An 18543-nucleotide genomic window follows, 5' to 3' on the forward strand; every position below is an offset into this window, starting at 1 on the left:
CAACAGACCCTGAACTCCAGTCCACTTCCAGTGCACCGACAGCTTGTCCCAAAACCACACAGACCTTGCCCAGATAATGACCTTTAACTGCTCCATCCATGGGCCAAACGCTAAGTCAGCGCTCTGAACAGCTCTTAAACTAGCCAAGAGGGAACTACGGCAAGAGATATTTTTCTAAACGCCATTACACAATTGCCTGCCCAAAGCCTGGCTCAGCTATTTACAAGAATTTAAGGAGCACACCCCATTTCCAAAGTGTCCCACCACAGGTCTTCTTGGGGCAGACATGGCACGGTGGTTTTTGGGGTCTTAGTGTGGGGTATAGAAACCCCAGCGTGTATCCACATGAACCGTCCGCTGCTGGGAGGAAACTGAGACCTGGTGATTACGGCAGGGAGGGAATTGGGAGCTGGGGCATGAAACTAGAGAGGGGAAACGTTTAAGCTTTAATCTTGGAAACAGCTTCCTGATAGTAGATTTATGAGCAATGGGAATAGCCTCCTTTGCAGAAGGCTGGAAGCTCTGTTGCATGGGGCTTTAAAAACAAGACTGGATAAAGAGTAGACAATGGACATGAGGAATGGATTTTGCTTTGACCAGAAGATGGATAGGACCCAATGGTTCACTTCCAGCTCTAGCTACCCTGCCCATACATCAGCAGCAAATCTCACACCTGCCTTCTGTGGCATTTGCCCATTTACACAATTAACCAGCTAAGGTTGTCGGAACAGTACTGCATTGCTATGAACGGCATCCAAACAAATGTGACCAGCCCAAATTTCTATCCCCACTCTCATCCTGCTGCAGCTGTGGAGGTGACCTCTTGGGGCTGCCACAGAACCTCATTTTTCAGCTAACACCTGGGTGTAGTAGCCAGAACCAGGGGCTTGACACATCCGACTTTTGTGCAGCAGCCCATGGAAGGGGTAGTTTCATTAATACATGTGTCTTGTTTAACTTGGACATTGAAGTAGCTGAACTTTTTCTGACTTAGTTCTCCCTGTATATATATATCACACTTTCCTGTAATCAACCTTTCCTTTTTTCCTGACTTGGCCTTTCCCAGCGAGTTCTTGGATATTGGTTTTCTTCAAAGCTGCTTTAGTGCTGCTGAAGGATGTTGAAGTGACAGCTCTGGCGATCCAGGCGCTATACTCACCCACAAAAGCTGTCCAGCTCAGGCAGCCACAATGCAGGCTTCACAGCTCCTCGCTCCCCTGGCCCCGCTTCCAACCTAAGTATGACCTGATTACAGCAAGGGGTGAAAAAGCTAAAGCAGCCAACAAGATCAGCACCTCTCCATAACCATCAGAGATTCCCCTGACTTACTTTGTATATATCCTTTAGCAACCATGGGTGAACACCAAGCTGCTCAGCTGCATGCAACTAAGCCCCTGTCACATCGGGCAAGAGCAGCTGTGCTGATGCACGACACACAGACTGCAGCTGGCTCTGATTCGGTGCCCAAGGGGCTGCAGCAGAGCTGGCAATCCCAGGGGCTTCATGCTCCACTCTCAGACCCTTCGCCAGGGTCTGCTGGGAAGCTTGCCTGAGGCTCAGCCTCATAAAACTGCCAAGCCAGTGCCCTGAGAAGGGATTAGATGCGAAAGTCTGTGACCTCAGCCGAGTACGGCAAGTCAAAAGCACTCTGACTTCAGGCTTATTGCCCCACAAAAACATCAGTGAAATCATTTCATTAATCCCCAGGGCCTCATTTCCTTCCTTCCTTCCCTCAGCCAAGCTGAAGCTTAAAATAGTATTTTGCATTCCTCATATTTCACTCCCAAACTAATTAACACCCAATCAGCCAAAAAACTCTTCTCACAGCAGCCTGGCTTGATCATGCAACCTGCCCACCCTTGGCAATGGCAAAAGCACCCTGCCAGGCTCCCAGCTCCTCCCAAAAGACATTTCTGATGGAGCATCTGGAGAAGACTGCGTTAAGGCAACAGAAAACAGGAAAACACCAAAATTAAAGCCCCACGTGCAATCTTACCTCTGTGCCACGTGCACACACAACTCTTGGGTGCCTATAAACAAACTCAACACTATGGTAATTCCCCGGCATCACAAGCACAGCTGCTCTTCACCAGCTTGTAGCAGTCCCTAAAGGCAAAAAACACAAGCTACCTTCTGCCTCCTCTTGTTGGTACCTACCTGCACTACAATGCAGGGTTGAAACTGCACTCCAGCCTGCTTTCCTGGGCTCATGGAAAGAAAGAGGTAATTTCTTTATTCAGCTAAAAGGGCCTGGCAAGGCCCTCAGATTCAGTGCAGGGGACAGGAAAAACGATGGAGCATGGATCTTTCTTCATTTGGACTTCCCAAGCTATTTTTCACCCTCTTGGTAGCCCAGGCCAAGCGTGAGTCAAACAAGGTTGTGCAGATGACGGAGCATAACTGCAAAGGAAGGGATGCAAGCCTAAGCTGGAAAAGAAGCCTCATCCAGGAGAGCTCTGAACACATCACCCCACGAGACCTCAGGCCCCCTCGCTACAAGATCTTTCTTGCTCGAGGCCCATGCACATCAGGCATGGGCTCAGAGTATCACAGCTCTTGGCTGTTTCTGGCGTGCAGGGACTATGGACCACGAGAGCCTGTAATAAGTGTCCTAAACACATTGGGAAGACGTGGCAGCTACAGAGGAGGGACCAGAAGCCAGCATGTGCCATCTCACGCCAAACACCCCACATTTGACATGTCAGTTTGTTTTTCAGCCTGAACTTCCACCCACAGACCAAATGCAAAGGCAGACTTTACACTCCAGCCAGTCTCATGAGCACCAGCCCTCGCTCACTGCATTAGCATGACAGCCTCATTAATGCATCCATCAGGAATGTATGTCAGCACCTCAGATCCGGAGTCAGTTTTGTGTCGGCTACAGCCCATGTCAGAGGACAACCCCAGTCCCCAGAGACAAGGTGGTCTTGTCTGATGGCCTCACCATCCATCCTTCAGCCCGGCCACAGCAGGAGGAAGGCACGATGGCACACAGCCCACTGCAAGGAGCACAGACACCAGTTCTTCCCATGGGCCATCAGTGGGAAGACGAAGCCCTCCCACACCTCAGCTGGGTTAAGCTTGAAAACGTTTCCAAAGGGTAACATGGAAAATCCTGTTGCCGGAGCAGCCGCAACAAAATTCTGCCCGTGGGACAGCTCTAAGGCAGATTTACAGCTCTGTGCAACAGGAGATGGCTCATCCCCCCCAGTTCAGGCTGAGCACCTAGCAACCCAGCCTTGCATTTACTGCTTCAAAAAAAACCCCAAACATACAAAAACCCACACCAAGCACCCTGCATCTCTGCAGAAAGATGACAATCTCTCCATCTTCTCCAGGTGACATCTATGAAGAAGCAGACGAGCCAGACCCTCTCCCCAAAATCAGGGAACCCCTCAGAAGCCACGAGACGAAAGCCCATCGGTGTTTTTCTCCTCTCCCTCAAGCCATGACTAGCCCTGCTCCTGCTCAAGAGCACGGCCTGGCACAGCAGCTGGTGTTAATCCCTGTTAATCCCAGATCCCTCACAAGATGCCACCCAGGAGGTGCCCCAAAACAGAGAGAAGCCCTGAAGAGCCACAACAAGGAATGACACCTCTCCCGGGTGTGAGGGCCACACACCAGCCTCCTCTTCCCACTCAGGCAACCCTGACACGGGGGGGGGGAGCTGTGGGCAGCCCCCCCAACCGACCCTGACCTCAAGGACCCCCCCAGGGCAGTGGGACTACCTGCCCCCACAGCCAGCCCCTTCCTCAGGGTCTCCCCCACCCCGAGCAAGCCTAGAGGACTCAGGGCCTCCCGCAGCCGGACAGACGCGGCCCTCGGTAGCGCTACGACCCCTCGCAGAGCCCAACCGAGCACCCGGCTCCAGCCCAGACAACGACCCCCCCTCCTCAGCCCACCCCACCCGCCGCTGTGAGGCGGCCGGCCCTCAGCCGGGCCTTTTATAGCCGCCCCGCCCGACTCGCGCTCCGCGTCACGTGGCCCCCGCCCCTCGCGTCATCGCCGCGTGCGGCAGCATGGCGGCCGCGGCCGCAGGGGTGGCGCCGGTCCGCGCCCGGTGAGTGCGGGCCCGAGGCCGAGCCGCCCCTCCATAACCCCCGGGACGTGCCCGGCCACGCCATCCCCACCGCTTCGTGCCCAGTCCCTCCATAACGCCCCCCCCGGTACGTGCCCGGCCCCTCCGTACTCCCTCCCTGGTATGTGCCGGGGCCTGCTGTCCCCCCAGCTACGTGCCCGGCCCCGGCATCCCCCCCGGTGCGTGCCCGGACCCTCCATAACCTCCCCTCGCTGATTGTCCGGACCCTCCATAGCCCCCTCGGTGCGGGCTCGGACCCTCCGTACCTCCCGGTACATGCCCGGCCCCGGCAGCCCCCCGACTTCCAGGCAGGCAGACCCCCCTCTCCCCCGTCCCCCCGGGCTGTGTTCACACGGGTGCTGTGTTTCCGCAGGTTTCTCGCCTCCAAGGAGCAGTTCCATGCCTACCTGCGGGCTGGGGGCCAGCCCAGCGGCGGCCAGGCAGGCAGCAGGGGTGAGGAGGAGGAGGTCAAGGAGAAGAAGGAGGAGGTCGGCAGCTGCCAGAGCGAGCCCCCCGCCAAACGGGTGAGGTTGGAGGACCTCGGTCAGGATGGGGAAAGCCAAGAGGATGCTGGAGCAGAGAAGGAGCCTGCGGAGCGGAAGCGGGCCCGGGGGCAGAACAAGAACAGGCCGTGTATGAAACCCAACCACTATGAGCAGAGCAGGCTGTGCCCGTCGGTATCGCAGGTAGGGTGTGGGGGCCCTGCTCTGCGCTGCTCTGGAAGGGGAAATTTGGGACCCTGGTGGGCCCTTCCTGCTCAAGGGCTGCATTTATTTTTAAGTCTGGGAAAGCATATTGAAGGTGGAGCTGCACCAGGGCGAATTCCCAGCAGGGTGGGCATAGCCGGGGGCTGTGCTGGCAAAACTGCCTCCGTTGGCTGGCTGGGAGAGGGTGAAGTGGGATGAGCTGAGTGGGACAAGTAACGTGTCAGCTTCCCTGAAGCAGTAGTGCTAAAATGTCCCCTCAAGTGGGTATGTCACTGCCCTTCTGTGGCACGTTCCAGCAGTCAGCTTCCTGGGAGCGTTTCATGGGGTGCCTGATGTCAACCAGGGAGCGATGGGTGCTCAGAGCAGTTCTGGCCCCTCTCTGGGCTGGGACAGATCCAGGCTCCCCTTGCTTGTGCTGGAAGGTACAGGCATGCCCAGGCCAGCAAGCAGAGGCCAGAGGTTTTAACCTTGTCTTTATTGTTTTAAGGGGTGTGCAGAGAAGTGCTACTTCGGCCCGCGGTGCCGCTTCCTTCACGATATCGGCGAGTACATGGCTGCAAAGCCAGCTGACCTGGGCCGCAGCTGCGTGCTCTTCGAAACCTTCGGCAAGTGCATTTACGGCGTCACCTGCCGCTTTGCCCAGGCCCACCTTGGGGACGGCTACCAGAACATCGTCAACACGGACCTGGCCAAGCAGTGGGAGGGGAAGTCGCTGGTGAGAAACAACCTTTCCAAGGACCTCCAGCACCAGCTGCGCAAGAGGAAGTTTAGCTTCAAGAAGGCTGACGAGTACCTCCGTGCTCTGGCCAAGCCCCACGGCGATGGTGGGAAGGGAGGCAAAGCCACGGGGTGCTCTAAAGAGGAGCAAGAGGTGTCCAACTGCACAACACCCCAGGAGGGTCTGGGAGACAGCCCCGAATGTCCTGTCCTACCTGAGCAGGAAGAAGATCCCAAAACAGATGCCTTGCAGAGTCCCGGCCTCACAGGTGGTGAGGAGGCTTCCTCCATCAAAACAGTGGGCCCAGTGACAGATGAAGACATTATAAAGCTGCGGTCATGTGAGAAGAAGAAGGTGAGAGTTTGGTCGAGGGCTGCCGTCTCTTGTGTACCTGTCAAGTGATTAAGATTGTGCTTGGGAAGACAGAAGAGACCTCTGAGCTGGGTGAGAGGCAGGCAGAGAACAGAGCTGCCTGGGGACCGTGTTACTGTCATGAGGGGAAGGATGCAGGAAGGTGAGCTCTTGGGGCTGTGGTGTTGTCCTTAGAGGGGTGAGAACCAAGAAAAGCTGCAGTCCCTTGCACGTGAAGGAGGGTAGGGGCTGAGCTCTCAGGGAGGGTGGGAATGATCTGTAAAGAAAGCCAAGGCTGGGGCTGGTTGGCTCTCCTGGGGTGAGAACATTGCCTCCTTCCTTTCCTCCTCGTCACTTCCATCCTTCCTCATCACCTCCATCCTTACATCCATTAGCCAATCTACCTACCCTCTATATCTGTAACTGCTTTGAGTTTTCTCCAAGCTGAGCAGTGAAAACAAATTGAGCGGTTCAAGTTTCTGGTTCTTTTATCCAAGCAATACATTCTCAGGGAATAGTTGAGGTTCTCGAACAAAACTGGTCATTTCCTGGGTTTCCCACTGAGTTTTTCCCAAAGCAAGTGATAAAATTGCTAACTGGAATATCTTCCTGTTTAACCACTGCTGGTTTAGCTCTGCTAACATGCTTCTCCATCCTTGTTGTTTTCCAGCTGGAAATCCAAGGCAAGCTCTACTTGGCTCCACTGACCACGGTAGGTAGATAATTCTGTCCTTTTGTCAAAATTTGCCATTGCCACATTTGGAACAGAGTGCGATCTCCTGACACACCATCTCTCTGCTGTCTCTTTCAGTGTGGTAACCTCCCTTTCCGAAGGATATGCAAACGCTTCGGGGCAGATGTCACCTGTGGGGAGATGGCTGTGTGTACAAACCTGCTTCAGGGCCAGTCCTCCGAGTGGGCTCTCCTTAAACGGCATCATACTGAAGATATTTTTGGGGTGCAGGTGAGTGCTATCATCTTGATAACCAGGCAAACGATAACTCACTTCTGAAGAGAAAAGCTGCTTTTGAACTCATGCAAACTGCCCCCCTTTGGTAGCTGGAAGGAGCATTTCCAGACACAATGACCAAATGTGCCGAGCTCCTGAACCAGACAATTGAAGTGGACTTTGTAGACATCAATGTCGGGTGTCCCATTGACCTGGTCTACAAGAAGGTAAGAAGATGTTCTGCAGCATGTTTTGCTTTCTTCAATAGATGCTTGTCTTTTGCCTCATCCTCTGCTACCTGATCTGCTCCTGCCAGTCTGATCCAGAGCTCCCAATTCATTTATGGGCACTAGACTTTAGGCAGAAGGCGAATGAGCTGTTCAAAGAGCAGGGAATGGTTAGCTGTTTCTGCCTGGCAGCAAGCAGAAGTTGGGAGGGAAAAGGGCTGTGGGTTTTTTTTTGTTGAAGAGTCCCCTTTCTCCAAGTCTTGAGATGCCCCAAGCCTTACCTGCATTCCCTGAGTAGAAGGCTGCTGTTGAGCAGCTCCAAGGAGGCTCTTCACTATTCAGGGAAGCAGAAAGTCTTGACTGTGCCACTTTCTGTCCACCAGGGAGGAGGCTGTGCTCTGATGACTCGATCCAACAAGTTTGAACAGATTGTCCGAGGGATGAACTCGGTGAGTCAGAGCACCTGCTGGCAGCCAGAGATGAGCTGATGGAGCCGACTCTGCCTCAGCCTGGCCTCACTCTCCCATTTCTGCAGGTGCTGGATGTCCCACTGACTGTGAAGATACGGACGGGGGTGCAAGAAAAGATTAATGTGGCTCATAAAATAATCCCCAAGATCCGGGAGTGGGGAGCATCCATGGTCACGGTACAGGGATACTTGCTGTGGCGTGAGATTCTTGGCTGGTGTCTGGGGAACTCTGCTTGCATGTCAGCCTAGAGCACAATGCAGGGGTGACCTTATCCTTCCCCACAGCTGAGTAGCTCTTTCAGATGCCTTTGACCAGCTGTGTACTACCTTTTAGTGTTTTCTGGTAACAACAGAAAAATTCAGAGCGTTTTTCAGAGCAGAGAGCATTTTTTTCTAGGTGCTCCTGAGCCTTGTATTCATTACGAAGGGAGATGGTTCCTGCAGTGCTCTGGAACAGAAGTTTCAGCCAAATAAACCTCATTACAGCAGGGCGGGGGAGAGGATAGGACCATCTCATTTGCGTGAGGATGAGTAGTTCCTGCCCACAGTGAATATTCCCTTTCATTGTGAATGGTCACTTCTTGCTCTGGCTTGCAAATAGCCAAAACATTACTCAGAAAGCATCCAGCCCTTTCTCAGTTCTGTTAACCACTTCCACAGCCCAGTCTGTTAGCAACTGGCTGTGCTGTAGATCCAGAGGAATCCTTTACCCCAGCCCGGTATCATTGCCTTTGCTGAAGCACCTTTCTCCAGCGCTCATGTTCTGCCCTGCCTCTTCTGGGGCATTCAGTGAGGTCTCACTGTGACTTTCTTCCCCAGCTTCATGGCCGATCCAGGGAACAGCGGTACACGAGGGGTGCTGACTGGGACTACATAGCAGAATGTGCTAAAATAGCAAGCCCCATGCCTCTTTTTGGTAGGTGTTTCTGTTGTTTTGTCACATGGACTGAAAGTGCCACATGTTTGATTTGAAATATTTTTTAAAAAGAAAAAAAAGCAGGCTCCCAAGGACATTTAGCTGGGGGGAAAGGTTGGAGTATCCCTACTGCTGCTACTGATACGATGGAGTGAGTTACCAGCAGCTCTTGCACAGACAAGATCTGCCTGTGCACTTGGGGCCAGGTGTGATGAGCACAGAACAGAGTAGGAGGGGAAGGAACAGGCAGGACACAAAACACTTTGTTTTTAGCAGGTGCTTTCTCTCTTGGGTACCATGACAGACAGTCCCAGCTAAACCTTCAGGGTAGGAGTTGGGAGTGGAGAATAAGAGAGGAGAAGGCTCTCCTTTTCCTTTTAAGGGGAATATTAATCAAAAGCATCCCTCCCTGGGAGTCTCTAAACATGAGTCCCAGAGCCTCTTTGGACAATCTGGCTCTCAGACCCTGTGTCCATTTTGAATTTTATCCCATGCCTGGATTATCTCATTTTGACTTGCCCTCATGTATCACTTTGACCTCTGGCTTCTCCCTTCCTTCTGGACAGGAAATGGTGATATTTTGTCTTACGAAGATGCTAATCGAGCCATGCAGATGGGCGTTTCGGGAATTATGATTGCAAGGCAAGTGCCTGTGTTTCCTCTTCGTTTCTGAGCTCTGTTGGTGCAAGAGTAAAAAAATGAATTAAAAAATACCTAAACAAACCCAAAACATGAGAATTTTCCTCTTGGTGAAACTACTCTTTAAAAATTGGTAAAATCAGTTTGCATCTGGGAACTTACAGCAGCTTCCTGTTGAAACTGAAAAAAAAAAAAAATGAAAGCAGCATTAGCTGGCAAGTAAGTGCTGGAAGGACTCCAAATAAGTCTCTTAGATTAGGTGGCATCTTCAGAAGCATCAGTCATGGGAATAACAATGCACATTTTTTTTTGGCTACAGAGGGGCACTCATCAAACCGTGGCTTTTCACTGAAATCAAGGAACAGAGACACTGGGATATCTCCTCCAGCGAGAGGTTTGATATCCTCAAAGACTTCACCAACTATGGCCTTGAGCACTGGGGGTCAGATACTCAGGGAGTGGAGAAGACCAGGAAGTTCCTGCTGGAATGGCTCTCATTCCTGTGCAGGTAATTCTCCCCAGCTGAGAGAATCTTTAACGCACCAAGCCTGTACCAGTTGAACAACAGCACACAATGCCATTGCATTTCATTGCAGGTATATTCCAGTTGGCTTATTAGAACATCTACCTCAGAAAATTAACGAGCGGCCGCCTTACTACATGGGGAGAGACTATCTGGAGACGCTGATGGCAAGTCAAAACGTGGACGATTGGATTAAAATAAGGTACTAAAGCACTGAATTTCATTTAAATTGCTAGGAAGGGATGTTGCAGAGCCCCACAAAACCACTGTGCCTGCATGTATCCTCCAAAGAGGTGGTGGTGACTCTTTCCCCTAAGTTTAAGAGGTCGTAAGAAAGCAGCGAGGGTTAACCAGCTCTTTACTTTGAGGTTTTAACTGAGTTTGGAGTTGCCATAAAAAGCTCTCTCAATCCCTGTATCTGCTTCAGCAGGTCATCCAGTACCCACTGCAAATCTAGAATAGCTGATCTCTCTCATGACACGCTGTTCATCCCAGGAGAGTTGTAGGAACCAACAGAGGAGAGTGCAACGATGGGACGTCTGAGGCTTTCAGCATCGGACCCCTCCGTGCTCTGCCCCGACAGTCCCGCCCTGCCAGGCCCATACAGATGCCAAGCAGGAAGGCCGTCCCCATCCCCAAGTTAGAAGAGCTGAGCATTTTCCCCATTTTTCATGACCTGAGTTCTGAGTTCATGCAACAAAGTCCAGGAAACTGTTTTTCCCCACACCTATGAGTCCTGAGGCACTGGCTTGAAATGACTTTGCAAGCTCAAAGACAACTAAAATGAGAGCTAGAGCAGCCAGCTGCTATTTCCCATCTCATGGAAACAGAGATTAGCAAAAATAGAGCATGGCTACAGCCTTCTCTGGTTTTGCTAATCCTCAACCATTTTGTTAGTACTGTGAACAGCTGCCTAAAACCACGTTAAAAGTACATCAAGTTTTGATCAGAATTTTTAAATGCCGTTTTTCAAGTGGAACTTGCCTCCATTAGGCTGCACAAAGCTTTGTAACCTGTGGTCTTTACAGTGCTATGTAATAGACATTTATAGCCATAAGAACTCAAAATTTTAAAGCAATTTAGGTTTATTCATTAAAGCTCATTTTAAGGAGATGCTAACCAGAAGCAGGGTTCTCTGAGCACAACTCTATTTCTGCTTTTGTGCTGTAGATTCAGGCTCTTGCTATGCAATTCTATGCCCTGCTGGGATACTCTCTCTGACATGTCTTATGGAAAGTTTTAGCGATGCTGTATTGAACCAGCATCCAGGAAATAAGTTAAGCCGCCTTGACTCTAAAGAAAATTACTCTGCACTGAAAATACAACGTGTGTTCCAAAGTGTGAAATAGTTGAAGTCTTAAGCTAGGATAAATCTGATTGCAATAGAACTGGCTTACATCATTTTAGGATCTGACCTTAATATTTTTTGGCACTAACACGGTTTTGGCTCTGCACCAGCACAGCGAGAGGTGGGGAGGAGCTTTTCAGATGCTCGTGTTGATTATAGGCACGTCATTGCCAGCAGTGAAGCTGGTATTCAGGTCACCAAACTTAGGAACCCATTTTGGCATCAACTCTTGGTGACTCCCCAGCAAGAAGGGCATTGCCCTTAGCTGGAGGCTGCATCCCTCCACTACTGTGGTTCACGGTTAAAGCTCAGCACCAGAGGTGGTTTTGTGCAGCAGCCCTAAATTTTCAGGAGGGTGAAGGCTTATTTGACACAGCTGACTGCAGTCACAATCGCTATAGAGCCACAGGACCATGCAACAGCTGGATACCAGTGGCTCTGTTGTACTGAACACAAACCTCTTTTTTTGTGGTTTTGTTCTTTGTTTTGTTCTATTCTTTCTTCCAGTGAGCTGCTTCTGGGACCTGTACCTACCAGCTTCACCTTCCTGCCTAAACACAAGGCAAATTCCTACAGATAGGGCTGATGAGGCCCTTTCCCATGGCATCAAGTCAAGAGGAGGCATTAGGATGGTGTGTGTTGAGGAGCGGGATTGCTCAGCTGCGCTCTGAAATTAAATAAAAGTTTTATGTTTTTAGAAGCGCGGTTGCCTTTGCGCCCCCGGCATCGGTCCCTACCACAAGTTATGCAGCAGATGGCCTTGCACAATCTTGCAGCCAGAGGTGCCTCGCGAACAAAGAGCAATCTCTTTAATTAACAGGATACAGGCCGGGAGAGATCTTGGGCCTCCGGTTCACGGCGGTTGTCCCGACTCCCCCAGGCCACACACCGTTCCCACAGCGGGAGCGAGAGGCCTGCGTTCCTGCCGAGGGTGTCCTTGGGAGCGCCAAATCCTCCAAGTACCAGGAGGGGATGGACTAACCCCATCCATCCCTGCGGAGCACAAACAGCCCCAGCCTCTCCTCATCGGACGTTGTGCAGAATCCAGGCCTTTTCTGGGAGCACGCGGCAGCGGGTACTGTCTCCTCCTGGGTGTCACGCACCCAGGGCAAGCGCGGCCCCCTCCGAGGGGGATCCAGAGCTGCTGCTTCTCCCACCGGGCGACTAAAAGCCCTGGCAGCACTGCTGGAGCCAGGGCTGGGGGAAAGCACGCCACCGAGCGACACCGCCTGACCTTCCTTCGCGCCCTCAAAGTCCTTTCTCCTATTTCTGCGTCACTCCAGCCAATGCAGCCAACAGAAGCACGGCCAATACGCACAAAGGCGTTTGCCACCTGCCACAAGGAGGCTGTGGCCACGGCTTGGTCCCCTCTCGGCTAGGCCAAATCAACTTGTTCTTTATCCCCCACTGGAAAAACTATTGAAAGCCAAGAGTATTTGCACTCACAGCCCCTGAGAGCTGTCTGTAGGCCCTGGGGGCACCCCAGCCTCCCTTAACCCTTTCCCTCCCCAGGAGGACCTGGGGAGGCTCTTGGGGGGAGGGGGGGGGGCACGGAACACGGGGAGCCCCCGCATTCCTTCCTGGGAGACGCCAAAGAGTCCTTAGTAGCCAACAGCCAGAAGGGACCATGGCGCGGCCACCACGGCAGCTCCCACCGCGTGGGCCCTGGGGCGCTCCGGCGCCCCAGCCTTTTCAGACTTTTGTGCTCCCCGAAAACTTCTGCCCTCGAGGTAGGGACCGGCCCTGAGCCCGGGGACGCTCTTGGGGGCAAGAGCGGAGCTCACCGCCGGCCATGGCTCCTCTCTCTCTCTTAGGCTCACCCAACCTGTATCATCTACCCGGGCAGGAGCAGCTCTTCCCTGCAGCCCGGGCACCCCTGCCAGCGGTGGCACCCCAGGCCCCCCAGGCACCACCCGCAGGTATGGCACCCCAGTCTGCTCTGGCACCTTCGCCATCCCCGTCACACCCGTCCCCCCCGCGGTTTTCGCACGGGCGTTCAGCAAGCCCGCGGGAGCACCCTTGCCCTCGCCTGGGTGACGCGTGCCCACTCAAGCCAATCTGCGGAGAACTTCCCAAATATCTCTGGGAATTTCTCTCCCGTTTCACCTCCTAGAAGGGAGTCTCCTCCCCGACGCCCGACCCCATCCCACCGGCACAGCAGCTCCCCCTGTCAGGATCCCCCCGCACACCAGCTCCCCACACGCCTGGCGCAGAGCTGGGGGATGTTGGCCATGGGGGATGGCTCGACGGGTGCCCCCGGAGAGTTCCCCCGGCCCAGCACGGCTCCCTCTCACCCACACAGGTCTGCAGATGGCTCCATGGGGCTGCCCCTTCGACCCCCGGCTCTACCACATCCAGTGGACGGCCACCAACCTGCCTCCACCGGCCAGCGCCACGCTCGGCCAAGGCGCCGCTTTTCTGCCAGGGGCTGCCCTGGGGGGCCCCTGGGGCTGCGGGGCCCCGCTGGCCTGGGCAGCCCCGGGAACCCCCCAGGGCCAGCCACAGTACCTTGCCCCCTACCGATACCAGGCAAGAGCGGTGGCCCCGGCCCCTACGGCGCTGCCAATGTCCGTGCCCACCTACCAGCACATCCAGGGGCAGTTGCTGATGATCAACACCCCCGGCACGGCCACCCCTGCAGGGGCACCCCCAGGCAGCAACGTCCCCACAGGCAGCGACGTCCCCCCCAGCCCCTCTGCTGCCCCCCACCACCAAGACCTTGGGGACACCGCAGGCGACGTCGAAGTCACTGAGGAGATGCTTCTGCAGGAGGCCCTCAGACTCTTCGGCTACTCCACAGACGCGGTGGGGGCCAGCCAGGGTGGTCCCAGCAGCAGCCCCGTACCTGGGAACCCTGCTGACACCAGCGGAGAGGGGACAGGGGTGGCCCCAGCCTGCCCCGTGCTGCCGACACGCAGCCCCAGCTACCAGCACATCGAGGGGCAGTCGGAGAAGATAAATACCTCCAGCACGGCCACCCCTGTGGGGGCACCCCTGGGCAGCGACATCCCACCAGGCGGCGACGACATCCCCCCGGGCGGCGATGTCCCCCCCAGCCCCTCCGCTGCCCCCCACAGTCAAGCCCTGGGGGACACTGCAGGTGACCTCACCGTGTCCGAGGAGGTGCCTCTTGAAGAGGCCCTCAGACTCTTTGGGTGCTCCACAGACGCGGTGGGGGACAGCCAGGATGGTCCCAGCAGCAGCCCCGTGCCTGGCCACCCTGGGGGCACCAGCAGAGAGGGGACAGGGGTGGCCCCGGACAGCCCAGTGATGCCGACTTCCATCCCCGGCTACCGGTACATCAACGGGCAGTTGGAAGAGATTGACACCTCCGGCACGGCCACCCCTGCGGGGGCACCCCTGGGCAGCGACGTCCCCCTGGGCAGCGACGTCCCCCCCAGCCCCTGCGCTGCCCCTCGCACCCAAGCCCTGGGGGACATCGCAGGTGACCTTGCGGTGCCTGACGGGGAGCGTCTTGAAGAGGCCCTCGGGCTCCTTGGGCGCTCCCTGGACACGGTGGGGGCCAGCCGGGACGGTCCCAGCAGCAGCCCCGTGCCTGGGGACACCGAGGGCACCGGCGCAGCCACCCCCGACTGGGACTTCAGCCCCTGGTCGCTGCCGGACGAGCTGCTCGCCCTCGACTCCCACATCCCCGAGCTCAGCGACACCGCGCTGAGCCTCGACATATTGAACAGCGTCGGGATGGAGCCCCAGGAGCCGCGGGGGGATGCGGGGATGGACCTGCCACCATCCCCGTCTGCAGAGCAGCCGAGGAAGAGGCAGGCGCAGAGCTCCTTGCCAATGCCACCCAGCAAGCGCAGGGCTCTGGCAGACGACATGGGGGTGTGAGGGGGGATCAGATGGGGGTGAGATGGAGATGGGGGGAGTGGGGGGTGGGAGGGGGATCAGACAGGGGTGAGATGGAGATGGGGGGAGTGGGGGGTGGGAGGGGGATCAGACAGGGGTGAGATGGAGATGGGGGGAGTGGGGGGTGGATTGGTTGGGGGCGGTTGAGGGGGTGGGTGGGAGGCGGGTGGGGCGTAGGGTGGGTTTAGAGCAGCTTTGTTGGGACCTTTTCTGTTGTTTTTTCGATTAAAAGCTTTTTCTCCAGAACCGCTCCGTGCCTATGTGGGACAGGGAGGGAGCGCGGGGGGCACCGGGAAACAGCCTCCAAGAGCTGCAAAAGCCCCGCCGAGCCCCAGATCCGAGCCGGCGAGCCCCGAGGGGAACCCAGCCACCCCCAGGCCCGAGTCACCACCAGCAGGGCAGGCGATGGTGGGGGGAAAAGGGAACGGGAACAACTCCCCTGTCCCCTTCCACAGGGGAAGCAGCCCTTTGGTGGGGAAGCCAGGACAGACAGATCCCTGCAGGACTCACGGACACAGCACGCAGTCCCTGGGACAAGGACAGACCTTGGGGGCCGGGGGGGACACGGACACACACGACAACAAGGGCTGCAAGGCCTTCGTCCTGAACCCCACCAGCATCCCCTCCAGCGGGGACAGGGCTCGCTGCAAAGCCCTTCAAAGCCTCAAGACAATCACACCCTTCCTCGGGTCCCACCACGCTCAGCCCCGCAGCCCAGCTTTGCCTCACCGACACAGCAAAATAACCCCAAGTCACCCCAAGAATGGCGAGGGAGGGAGCTGGGGGCCAGGCAGGGGCCCTCCTCCCCTTCTCTGGCTGCACCTTGGGCAGCCGCAAGACGGGGAAGGGGGGAAAAAATGAATCTCTAAAATCTCAGCACCAGCCAGCAAGTGCCTGGAAAGTTCATCTCTCTTTATTGCCCATTTCCCATCCCAGCTCCACAACCCAGGAACAAGGCAGCTCACGGCACCTTCGAGAAGCAGCCTCACCTTGCCAGGTCTGCCTTGCAGAAGGTGCAGGGTGAGGTCCCCCAGCACCGGGGGGTTGGGGGGGCTGAGCCCCTTCCTTCGGGCAGTCCCAGAGGTGCCGTGAGCCGCTCCGGACCCCGGGCAGGCGCAGTCCCGTCGGCATCAGCACGGCGCAGCTCCCGGTGCCGCCACTGCTCAGCGTCTCGCCCCGCACGCCGACTCGCCCCAAGCACTGGCCTTGCCCCAAAACTGGCCCCTGGAGCCGCTGCACCGCCACCGCCCGCAGCTCTCGGGGGCCACCGAGAGTCCTTCTGCTCGAGAAGAGGAGGAAAAAGGAAAGAAAAGAAAAGGAAAAGCCCCAAACCCAAACGTCAAGGAGCCTCAGCGCCGGAGGACGAGCTCTCCTCTCCCAAAGCTGCTGCAAAAGCCCTTGGTGCCATCGGGGCCGTGGGGCAGGCGAAGCAGCGCATCCCGCAGGTCGAGGGGCTCAGGCACCCGTTTCGCTGCCGGGACGTTGCCGGCAAAAGGTTTGGCATCTGGAGAGGGGCTGCTGGGCCAGGGCGCCCAGGCACCCGCCCCGCTCCCCCAGCAGCAGCCCCGGGTGCTCTCGGGGCTGGAGCAGAGGCCGTAGCGGTCGGCCGTGCCCAAGCCTGTCCCGAGCGGAGGGAAGACTTTCCTGGTGAGGAGCGATCCGGTGAAGGCGTTGCCGAAATCGCCGGGCTTGAAGTCGCTGCCGGGCCAGGAGGGTGCCGAGGGGTCCTTGCACAGGAGGAGGGGTGACAACGCCCGGGCGCCTTTCGACTCCGGGGAGCTGCAGAGCAGGGAGTCCCCGAGGCCGTAGGGGAGGGTCGCGGCCACCGCCTGCGTTTTCCAACCCGGCTGGTCCACCGGCTTCTCTGCCTCCTTCCTCTCGACCCCGGGTTTCTTCTTGGAGCCCTTCCCGCAGAGCCGGACCACCCTGATGCTCTCGCCACCCAGGCGGCTCTGGCGGCCGAGGTCCTCAAAGGCGCTGCGGGCGCTCTCCAGGCTCTCGTACTCCACCAGCGCGCAGCACTTGCTCAGCAGCTCCGGGAAGCGCGACGCGTATTTCCGCACATCCGAAGGCAGCTTGCGGCCCGGCCGCAGGATGCGGATGGAGGCGATGGCTCCGAAGGGGCTGAACATCCTCGTGATGGTCTCCAGGAAATTCTTCTGGAGCGGCAGCAGCACGTCCTGCTCCGGGGGCAGCAGCTCCCAGGCCAGCAGCAGTTTGCTGGGGGGGATGCTCAGCAGGGATTCGGGGACGGGGACCCGCCGCCTCACTTTGGTGCCCTCCTCGTTCACCTCCAGCAACTCCGAGAACTGCAGGGCGTAGAGCGTCAGCCGCCAGTCACGCGTCAGGTATTTCACCTGCGGGAAAGAGGGGTGAACCCACGTCACTGAGAGTCTCCCCCAGGCAGGGACCACCCTAAACCCATCATCCAGGCAGCCTGCAACCCCATCCCATGAGGTCATGGCAAGGCAATATCCCTCTTTCACATGAGCATCTCCAGGATTTGCGGGAGAAGGTGCCCCTGGACCGCGGCAACAAGCCACAGCTTCCCTGTACATCGCAGCACCAGTGCTTCCCTGCAGTTTTTTGGTTAAGGGATGATCTCTGCCAAAGCAGCCTGGGGGAACCGCAAGCAGAAGAGGTGAACCCAGCCCTGGGCTGGCTTTGAGGACTGATCACCGCTTCCCCAGCCACCCTCCCTGGTTGGAGAACCACTGCAGCCCGTGGAAGGCAGAGAGCAGGGCCCAGCTCTGCAGCACCAGCACTTTGCTTTGCAGGGACACAGACAGCCTGAGCAGAGCCTGGACCTCCCCGTCCACGTCACCGCAGACAGCCAGAGCACACCCAGACACCCAGGCACCCTCCACGTGAAGGCCACTTCCCACCCCAGTTGGCCAACACAACGAGGTTCCTACCTTCTTGAAGGACGTCAGCAGTTTGATGCTGACGAAACCCATCTTGTTCTTCTGGACGTGTTTCAGGAGGAAAGCATCCTTGGCCAGATTCTCATCGGAGAGGTAGTATTCCACCTGGGACACAATCCTCCTGACCAGCTGCGGGTCGGGGATGGAGTAGTCGCGGTCCAAGAGACCGGCCCCCAAAACATCGTTCGTGGCGCAGAAGGTCCTGGCAAAGCAGTGGGGACACAGGTGTGCTAGACCATGAAGCTAAACCCATCCTAAAAGATGTATTCCCTTGGGGACAAACATGAGGGAAGGCCAGGGCTCACCCCCCCCCCCACACATCCCAGCAGCCACGTACCCACTGAAGCTCTTGAAGTCCTCCTGGCTGAGCAGGGCAAACGAGCGGCTTGGTGGTGAAAGGAGTTGCAGTGCCGGGAAGGAATTTTTTTGCACAGGCAGAGGTGTGCTGCAGCCAGGCTGGGAACCGAGCCCCAGGGCCACCCCAGAGCTACGTGATGACATGGTCCTTCATCTGGGACGTTACATAGGAAAAGGACAGCGCTGGGACACCTCCTGATTGCAGCCAGCCCCAGGGCAGAGCCCGGCTCTGGGCTGTAGCCCCCAAGCCCAGCCCAGGGATGGGGGAGCGGAGGCAACTCATTGCTGTGCCCTTACCTGCTTGGCAGTGTTGGAAAAGGTAGAAAATCCCAGCACTACCTCCTGGAGACCTGCAGGCAGCAGGTCCCAACCCTCCCCAGCCTCCAAACTAGGGCTCCTAAAAGGCAAAGAAAAATTTAAAAAAAAAAAAAAGAAAAGAAAAGAAAGGAAGAAAAAGCCCTTAACGTGAG

At 56.4% G+C, this 18543-nt stretch overlaps 2 protein-coding genes across 3 annotated transcripts; one reads left to right on the top strand and one right to left on the bottom strand.

Annotated features, from left to right (window-relative positions):
* Positions 1-4003: 4003 nt before the first annotated feature.
* On the top strand, positions 4004-11619 carry DUS3L (dihydrouridine synthase 3 like). Of its 2 annotated transcripts, none has more exons than XM_075038112.1 (13): positions 4004-4060; positions 4452-4764; positions 5273-5857; positions 6525-6566; positions 6666-6818; positions 6914-7030; positions 7414-7479; positions 7566-7676; positions 8319-8415; positions 8982-9057; positions 9374-9562; positions 9651-9779; positions 11433-11619. In XM_075038112.1, exons 1-13 carry the CDS (start codon positions 4020-4022, stop codon positions 11503-11505), a joined length of 1992 nt encoding a protein of 663 aa, XP_074894213.1. In that variant the 5' UTR covers positions 4004-4019; the 3' UTR covers positions 11506-11619. The 2 variants fall into 2 exon arrangements, with proteins under 2 accessions (XP_074894213.1, XP_074894214.1); XM_075038113.1 differs by having other exon boundaries at positions 4023-4166.
* Positions 11620-16141: 4522 nt separating this feature from the next.
* LOC142035400 (la-related protein 6-like) lies at positions 16142-18217 on the bottom strand. Its single transcript, XM_075037482.1, has 3 exons — positions 18054-18217; positions 17708-17918; positions 16142-17149 (listed from the first exon to the last, which is right to left on the bottom strand). Exons 1-3 carry the CDS (start codon positions 18215-18217, stop codon positions 16142-16144), a joined length of 1383 nt encoding a protein of 460 aa, XP_074893583.1.
* Between the last annotated feature and the right edge of the window lie 326 nt (positions 18218-18543).

Source organism: Buteo buteo, chromosome 10, assembly GCF_964188355.1.
Source record: "Buteo buteo chromosome 10, bButBut1.hap1.1, whole genome shotgun sequence".
In the NCBI taxonomy this organism is placed as follows: Eukaryota; Metazoa; Chordata; class Aves; order Accipitriformes; family Accipitridae; genus Buteo; species Buteo buteo.